The sequence below is a fragment of the Cherax quadricarinatus genome, chromosome 71 (assembly GCF_038502225.1).
Source record: "Cherax quadricarinatus isolate ZL_2023a chromosome 71, ASM3850222v1, whole genome shotgun sequence".
Taxonomy (NCBI): domain Eukaryota; kingdom Metazoa; phylum Arthropoda; class Malacostraca; order Decapoda; family Parastacidae; genus Cherax; species Cherax quadricarinatus.
The window spans coordinates 23,309,308-23,318,909 of NC_091362.1; the positions used below are offsets into that span (position 1 = coordinate 23,309,308).

Below are 9,602 nucleotides of genomic sequence, written 5' to 3' on the forward strand. Positions count from 1 at the left end.
CCCCCCAGTACCAACAATACCACCAGTCCGATAACATTCTTCTTTGCAAATATACAGGGTCTAAAACCAGCAACAAACAACAAAATACCTTTCATCCGTGGACTGCTTGCAGAGGCAAAGGCAATGTTCGCGGCTTTCACTGAGACCCACATAAAGGATCACTTGGACAACGAAATATGGATCCCAGGTTACAACCTATACAGATGTGACAGAGTGAACAGGCAAAAGGGGGGGGTTGGCCTGTACATTGCAGAGTCACTTGTTTGCACAGAACTGCTTAATGCCTCAAATGACGTAGTGGAAGTTTTAGCAGTAAAGGTCGAGAACCAAAACCTAGTCATTGTGGTAGTCTACAAGCCTCCGGATGCAACATCCCAGCAATTCCAGGAACAGCTGTTAAAAATTGACCACTGTCTGGAAAATCTTCCAGCTCCTGCACCCAACATCTTGCTCCTGGGGGATTTCAACTTAAGGCACCTAAAATGGAGGAATATAGCAAATAATATTGTTGCAGTAATAACACCAGGAGGCAGCTCTGATGAAAACTCACACTCACACGAGCTTTTAAATCTCTGCACAAAATTCAATTTAAACCAGCAAATAATAGAGCCTACTAGACTGGAGAATACACTAGACCTCATCTTCACTAACAATGATGATCTGATAAGAAATGTCACAATATCAAAAACAATATACTCAGATCACAACATAATTGAGGTTCAGACATGTATGCGTGGAGCCCCAGACCGACAAAATGAGACTAGTCACGAGGGAGCATTCACCAAATTCAACTTCAATAACAAAAACATAAAGTGGGACCAAGTAAACCAAGTCCTAATCGATATAAGTTGGGAAGATATACTAAGCAACACAGACCCAAACTTATGCCTAGAACAGATTAACTCGGTGGCACTCGATGTATGCACAAGGCTTATTCCTCTAAGAAAAAGGAGGAGTAGATGTAAAATAGAAAGAGACAGGCGCTCCCTTTACAGGCGACGGAAAAGAATAACAGAGCGGCTAAAAGAGGTCAATATATCTGAAATGCGCAGGGAGACACTGGTCAGAGAAATAGCAAGCATCGAACTTAAGCTAAAAGAATCCTTTAGGAGTCAGGAATCGCGGGAAGAACTAAAAGCCATAAATGAAATCGAAAGAAACCCAAAGTATTTCTTCTCCTATGCCAAATCAAAATCGAGAACAACGTCCAGTATTGGGCCCCTACTTAAACAAGATGGGTCCTACACAGATGACAGCAAGGAAATGAGTGTGCTACTCAAGTCCCAATATGACTCAGTTTTTAGCAAGCCGCTAACCAGACTGAGAGTCGAAGATCAAAATGAATTTTTTATGAGAGAGCCACAAAATTTGATTAACACAAGCCTATCCGATGTTATCCTGACGCCAAATGACTTCGAACAGGCGATAAATGACATGCCCATGCACTCTGCTCCAGGGCCAGACTCATGGAACTCTGTGTTCATCAAGAACTGCAAGAAGCCCCTATCACGAGCCTTTTCCATCCTATGGAGAGGGAGCATGGACACGGGGGTCGTCCCTCAGTTACTAAAAACAACAGACATAGCCCCACTCCACAAAGGGGGCAGTAAAGCAACAGCAAAGAACTACAGACCAATAGCACTAACATCCCATATCATAAAAATCTTTGAAAGGGTCCTAAGAAGCAAGATCACCACCCATCTAGAAACCCATCAGTTACACAACCCAGGGCAACATGGGTTTAGAACAGGTCGCTCCTGTCTGTCTCAACTACTGGATCACTACGACAAGGTCCTAAATGCACTAGAAGACAAAAAGAATGCAGATGTAATATATACAGACTTTGCAAAAGCCTTCGACAAGTGTGACCATGGCGTAATAGCGCACAAAATGCGCACTAAAGGAATAACAGGAAAAGTCGGTCGATGGATCTATAATTTCCTCACTAACAGAACACAGAGAGTAGTCGTCAACAGAGTAAAGTCCGAGGCAGCTACGGTGAAAAGCTCTGTTCCACAAGGCACAGTACTAGCTCCCATCTTGTTCCTCATCCTCATATCCGACATAGACAAGGATGTCAGCCACAGCACCGTGTCTTCCTTTGCAGATGACACCCGAATCTGCATGACAGTGTCTTCCATTGCAGACACTGCAAGGCTCCAGGCGGACATCAACCAAATCTTTCAGTGGGCTGCAGAAAACAATATGAAGTTCAACGATGAGAAATTTCAATTACTCAGATATGGTAAACATGAGGAAATTAAATCTTCATCAGAGTACAAAACAAATTCTGGCCACAAAATAGAGCGAAACACCAACGTCAAAGACCTGGGAGTGATTATGTCGGAGGATCTCACCTTCAAGGACCATAACATTGTATCAATCGCATCTGCTAGAAAAATGACAGGATGGATAATGAGAACCTTCAAAACTAGGGAGGCCAAGCCCATGATGACACTCTTCAGGTCACTTGTTCTATCTAGGCTGGAATATTGCTGCACTCTAACAGCACCTTTCAAGGCAGGTGAAATTGCCGACCTAGAAAATGTACAGAGAACTTTCACGGCGCGCATAACGGAGATAAAACACCTCAATTACTGGGAGCGCTTGAGGTTTCTAAACCTGTATTCCCTGGAACGCAGGAGGGAGAGATACATGATTATATACACCTGGAAAATCCTAGAGGGACTAGTACCGAACTTGCACACGAAAATCACTCACTACGAAAGCAAAAGACTTGGCAGACGATGCACCATCCCCCCAATGAAAAGCAGGGGTGTCACTAGCACGTTAAGAGACCATACAATAAGTGTCAGGGGCCCGAGACTGTTCAACTGCCTCCCAGCACACATAAGGGGGATTACCAACAGACCCCTGGCAGTCTTCAAGCTGGCACTGGACAAGCACCTAAAGTCAGTTCCTGATCAGCCGGGCTGTGGCTCGTACGTTGGTTTGCGTGCAGCCAGCAGCAACAGCCTGGTTGATCAGGCGCTGATCCACCAGGAGGCCTGGTCACAGACCGGGCCGCGGGGGCGTTGACCCCCGAAACTCTCTCCAGGTAAACTCCAGGTATGATTATATCTGTAATTATGGGAGGTATAGTACCTCTTTGTAATTACTTTTGGGATTACTTCTAAGTAACTACTTTAGTAGAGCTGTGTTCTTGGTGCAGCCCATCTTCAATGTTAAATTTATCATATTTAAAAAATTAAGTAGTTGTCGCATTAGCTACGGTACATCTTTTTAGATCCTGTGCCATTTTTCTACCACTCTGTGAATAAACATTTTCTAGTTTCCTTCTGACATACTGTAGCTGTTTTCCTCAGCTTTCAAATGTGGGCATGTGTTCTTCCTGCTGATGCTGCTAAGTAATACGTATCTATTTTTTGTATCCATTTAGAACCTGATGCATACAGTATATTGTTATCGTTTTTCATAGCTTTTTCTATCTTATTCACTTGTCTTCAAGGTGCAAACACCACACCACTTCTGCATATTACAGTTATGACCTAACATAATTTGTGAATAACTTTTTTAGAACTTTCCTATCTATATATCTGAATGCTGTGTTAAAGTTTGCCAGTTTAGCATATCATTTATTAAAGATTTTGTTTGTGATCTGGTGACCATCTTTTGTCTCTGATGACTTGATTTTGCTTTCCCTCACTTCATTACATGCTACTTATTTATATAACATTCCATTATGTATGTCTGTTACTTCACTTCATTTATTAAATTTATCCAAATCATCTTATAAGGATTTAGTCATTTTTATTATTTTTTTGGTCTAGGATCTTTGCAACTCCATAAACTTGTTCATGTATGGCAACATTTTATTCATTCTGTCATATATATACAGAATTGTTTAAACTTTCCTCTCCAAAGTGTGGATTGTTTCTGAACAGTATTAGAAACATTATCAGGTAAACAGAGATCCTTGCAAAGCCCCATTGCTGATATTTTTCTTTGGGAACATTTTTATGTTACAGTATAACTTCGCATATTCCTTTGAAACAGGAAATATCTCATCCACAGTAATAGTTCATCTGTTATTCCTCCTATGATCTGTAGTTTCTATATTGATTTTTTTTTTAGGATCTTTCATCAAAATGTTCTTTGAAATCTAAATACAGTGGACCCCCGCATAACGATTACCTCTGAATGCGACCAATTATGTAAGTGTATTTATGTAAGTGCGTTCGTACGTGTATGTTTGGGGGTCTGAAATGGACTAGTCTACTTCACAATATTCCTTATGGGAACAAATTCGGTCAGTACTGGCACCTGAACATACTTCTGGAGTGAAAAAATATCGTTAACCGGGGGTCCACTGTAAATGCAAATCTTTCCATACAGTACATAGATTTCTTGAATAGTTTTTGATGAGCTCATTGCACTGCTGAAATAAATGAGAATTTGCTTTTGCCATGGCCCATATGGGCCTGGCACTTACTTGTGAATACGTATAATAATTTTCACCAATGCCTCTTCGAGTGTATCGCTTGATGACTTAATCTCGTGACTGATGGTTATAGCATTTGTGGTGGTGTGACATATACAGGGCATTGTATCAGCAGGTGTTTAGTGTTGAGTAGGGATGAATACACACATAGGGCCTGTTGCTCAGTTAAAAGTGTGTGTGTTTTCAGAGCTCATGGGAGCGTCGGCTGGTGAAGTGCGTCAACAGCATGGCTGCCGAGTTGAATGTGCCTCTAGCCCGACGGAGGACCAAGCAAGAAAGAGAAGACTTTGCTGACCACTGGGCTGACCTCTCTACTGATGAATCTGGTGAGCTGCAGAGTGGGATTTCATCAGAGGAGTGATAACAAGGCATTGGGAGAGGAGGGACTCTGGTTAGGTATGAAAGGAGGAACACTATGGTTAAGCACAGTGAGGGAACACTATGGTTAAGCACAGTGAGGGAAGGAACACTGGATAAGCACAGTGAGGGAAGGAACACTGGTTAAGCACAGTGAGGGAAGGAACACTAGGGTCAGGAATAGCTATTGAAGGGACACTAGTGAGACACTGGAAGGAAAGAGACACTTCAAAGACATGGCTAGGGAATGGATACTTTTGAAAAGCATAGTGAAGGGAAGTATACCTGGGAGAGGTACAGAGATGGCTATCATAAACCACTAACTACTTGCAGAACAGCATGCTCTCACATGCACGCGCACACACACGCATGAGCACGCATGCACTCATGCACACACACATGCTGTGCACACACACACACACACACTGCACATACACACACACACACACACACACACACACACACACACACACACACACACACACACACACACACACACACACACACACACACACACACACACACACACACTGCACACACACACACACACACACACACACACACACACACACACACACACACACACACACACACACACACACACACACACACACACACACACACACACTGCACACACACACACACACACACTGCACACACACACACACACACACACACACACACACACACACACACACACACACACACACACACACACACACACACACACACACACACACACACATAACAGGAAAGGCACTGCAATGGATTAGAGAATATCTGACAGGGAGGCAACAACGAGTCATGGTACGCGACGAGGTGTCAGAGTGGGCGCCTGTGACAAGTGGGGTTCCACAGGGGTCAGTCCTAGGACCTGTGCTGTTCTTGGTATACGTGAACGACATAACGGAAGGGATAGACTCAGAAGTGTCCTTGTTTGCAGACGATGTGAAGTTAATGAGAAGAATCGAATCGGACGAGGATCAGGCAGTACTATAAAGAGATCTGGACAGGCTACAAGCCTGGTCCAGCAACTGGCTCCTTGAATTTAACCCTGCCAAATGCAAAGTCATGAAGATTGGGGAAGGGCAAAGAAGACCGCAGACACAATATAGTTTAGATGGCCAAAGACTGCAAACCTCACTCAAGGAAAAAGATCTGGGGGTGAGTATAACACCGAGCATATCTCCTGAGGCGCACATCAATCAGATAACTGCTGCAGCATACGGGCGCCTGGCAAACCTACGGATAGCGTTCCGATACCTCAGTAAGGATTCGTTTAAGACTCTGTACACCATCTACGTCAGGCCCATACTGGAGTATGCAGCACCAGTTTGGAATCCACACCTAGTCAAGCACGTCAAGAAATTAGAGAAAGTGCAAAGTTTTGCAACAAGACTAGTCCCAGAGCTACGGGAATTGTCCTATGAAGAAAGGTTGAGGGAAATCGGCCTGACGACACTGGAGGCCAGGAGGGTCAGGGGAGACATGATAACGACATATAAAATACTGCGCGGAATAGACGAGGTGGACAAAGACGGGATGTTCCAGAGATGGGACACAGACACAAGAGGTCACAATTGGAAGTTGAAGACTCAGATGAATCAAAGGGATGTTAGGAAGTATTTCTTCAGTCATAGAGTAGTCAGGCCATGGAATAGCCTAGAAAGTGATGTGGTGGAGGCAGGAACCATACATAGTTTTAAGGCGAGGTATGATAGAGCTCATGGGGCAGGGAGAGAGAGGACCTAGTAGCAATCAGCGAAGAGGCGGGGCCAGGAGCTGTGACTCGACCCCTGCAACCACAAATAGGTGAGTACAAATAGGTGAGTACACAGTTCCTCACAAGAGATTAGTGCAGAAGCTAGAGCATCAGGCGCATATAACAGGAAGGGCACTGCAATGGATCAGAGAATACCTGACAGGGAGGCAACAACGAGTCATGGTACGTAATGATGTATCACAGTGGGCACCTGTGACGAGCGGGGTCCCACAGGGGTCGGTCCTAGGACCAGTGCTATTTTTGGTATATGTGAACGACATGACGGAAGGGTTAGACTCAGAAGTGTCCCTGTTTGCAGATGATGTGAAGTTAATGAGGAGAATTAAATCTGATGAGGACCAGGCAGGACTTCAAAGAGACCTGGACAGACTGGACACCTGGTCCAGCAAATGGCTTCTCGAATTTAATCCTGCCAAATGCAAAGTCATGAAGATAGGGGAAGGGCACAGAAGACCACAGACAGAGTATAGGCTAGGTGGCCAAAGACTGCAAACCTCACTCAAGGAGAAAGATCTTGGGGTGAGTATAACACCGAGCATGTCTCCGGAAGCACACATCAATCAGATAACTGCTGCCGCATATGGGCGCCTGGCAAACCTGAGAACAGCATTCCGATACCTTAGTAAGGAATCATTCAAGACACTGTACACCGTGTATGTCAGGCCCATACTGGAGTATGCAGCACCTGTTTGGAACCCGCACTTGATAAAGCACGTCAAGAAACTAGAGAAAGTACAAAGGTTTGCGACAAGGTTAGTTCCAGAGCTAAGGGGAATGTCCTATGAAGGTAGATTGAGGGAAATCGGCCTGACGACACTGGAGGACAGGAGGGTCAGGGGAGACATGATAACGACATATAAAATACTGCGTGGAATAGACAAGGTGGACAAAGACAGGATGTTCCAGGGAGGGGACACAGAAACAAGAGGCCACAATTGGAAGTTGAAGACACAAATGAGTCAGAGAGATAGTAGGAAGTATTTCTTCAGTCATAGAGTTGTAAGGCAGTGGAATAGCCTAGAAAATGACGTAGTGGAGGCAGGAACCATACACAGTTTTAAGACGGGGTTTGATAAAGCTCATGGAGCGGGGAGAGAGAGAGCCTAGTAGCAACCGGTGAAGAGGCGGGGCCAGGAGCTAGGACTCAACCCCTGCAGCCACAAATAGGTGAGCACACACACACACACACACACACACACACACACACACACACACACACACACACACACACACACACACACACACACACACACACACACACACACTGCACACACACTGCACACACACACACACACACACACTGCACACACACACACACACACACACACTGCACACACACACACACACACACACACCCACACTGCACACACACACACTGCACACACACACACTGCACACACACACACACACACACACTGCACACACACACACACTGCACACACACACACACACTGCACACACACACACACACACACTGCACACACACACACACACACACTGCACACACACACACACACACACACACACACACACACACACACACACACACACACACACACACACACACACACACACACACACACACACACATACACACACATACACACACATACACACACACACAGCACACACACACACACACACACACACACACACACACACACACACACACACACACACACACACACTGCACACACACACACACACACACACACACTGCACACACACACACTGCACACACACACACACACAGTATTTTACACACACAGTGGAGACAGTGTAGTGGGTCACAAGCGCCAGGCTCCGAGGATCTTAGTGCTTTTAGGGCGTGTTTTAGCAGCTAGAAGCAACCGGTGTTAGTGACAACGTCAGTGAACAACCCTACAAGTGATAACCAATGTATTAGCAAAAATAAATAAAGTAAAGGCGAGAGAAAGCCTGAAATTATACAACAAAATTTCAAAGTGCCAGTTCGCTGAGGCCTAGTTGGCACCTGTTGCCACATTGTTACACATATACAAAGTACAAAGCGAGTGACTAAAGAGAAAAGACCAAATAGAATTAAGAGAGGGTGGTAACGACAAAATGTGATGTAGCACACAGCGTGAACAAGCTAGCCAGAAAGGGGATATATATATATACATACATATACATAAATATATATAAGCAGAGGTGGTGGCAGCAGTAGGCCTGAGGGAGTAGCGCCGCCATAACAGGTTGGGTGTCGTCACAAATAAGTAGTGTACTTACCAAAAGTGAAGTGTAAATTATAAAAGTAGCAGTATACAAGTGATAAGTGTGGTAAATGAGGACTCAAAAGGGCAACGAGAAAAGAATAGCCGAAGAAGTCAGCGGCGGAAGGGCGAGGTGTACGAGTCATCGTACAGCGAGCATCGTACAGCGAGCATCGTACATCAGGCATCTGGATGGACGTCCCCTCTGAGTAACGTACAAATCACCTGTGTTGTGGTTGGCGGGAAGTCTGAGTGGTAGAACCGGCCCTGCGGTCACTGGTGGCTCGCTATCTAAACCCTGCTCCAGAGGGATTATCATACACACAACACCTAGCGGTAGTAGGAAGATAAAATTTGTAGGAGCAAGGACTAATGGGACTACAGCCCTGACAACAGTTTCGAGAGATAATGTTTTAGGACACAAAGACAGTACAATCTGAGAAGCAAGTATTGGGTACACATGTAGTAAAAGGTAGTACATAACTGGGTGAAAGAATGACTTGTTAACACATGCTAGTATTATAATTATTAGAACTACTCTCAGTGTTAATGGTATCTCATTAGTATTACGGGTACACAGAAGTGAATTGTATTTCTGGGACATATAAACAACTGACGTGCTCACACACACGCACGCGCGCACACACATACACACTGGGGGCCGGGAGCTGGGTCTCGACCCCTGAAACCACAACTAGGTGAGTACACACAGCTGATCCTTGGAATTTGACCGCCTCCCCCACAGACCCTCACTCCCTACCTTTTC

General features: G+C 44.9%; 1 protein-coding gene across 9 annotated transcripts in view; it reads left to right on the top strand.

Moving 5' to 3' along the window:
• LOC128700441 (TBC1 domain family member 19) overlaps nt 1–9,602 on the top strand; it is a 73,762-nt gene that overhangs the window by 7,538 nt on the left and 56,622 nt on the right. For all 9 annotated transcript variants that reach the window (XM_070100167.1, XM_070100175.1, XM_070100172.1 and 6 more), the window contains one exon: nt 4,650–4,788. In XM_070100167.1, coding sequence (XP_069956268.1) covers nt 4,650–4,788 — 139 coding nt within the window. The remainder of the gene's footprint in view (nt 1–4,649; nt 4,789–9,602) is intronic.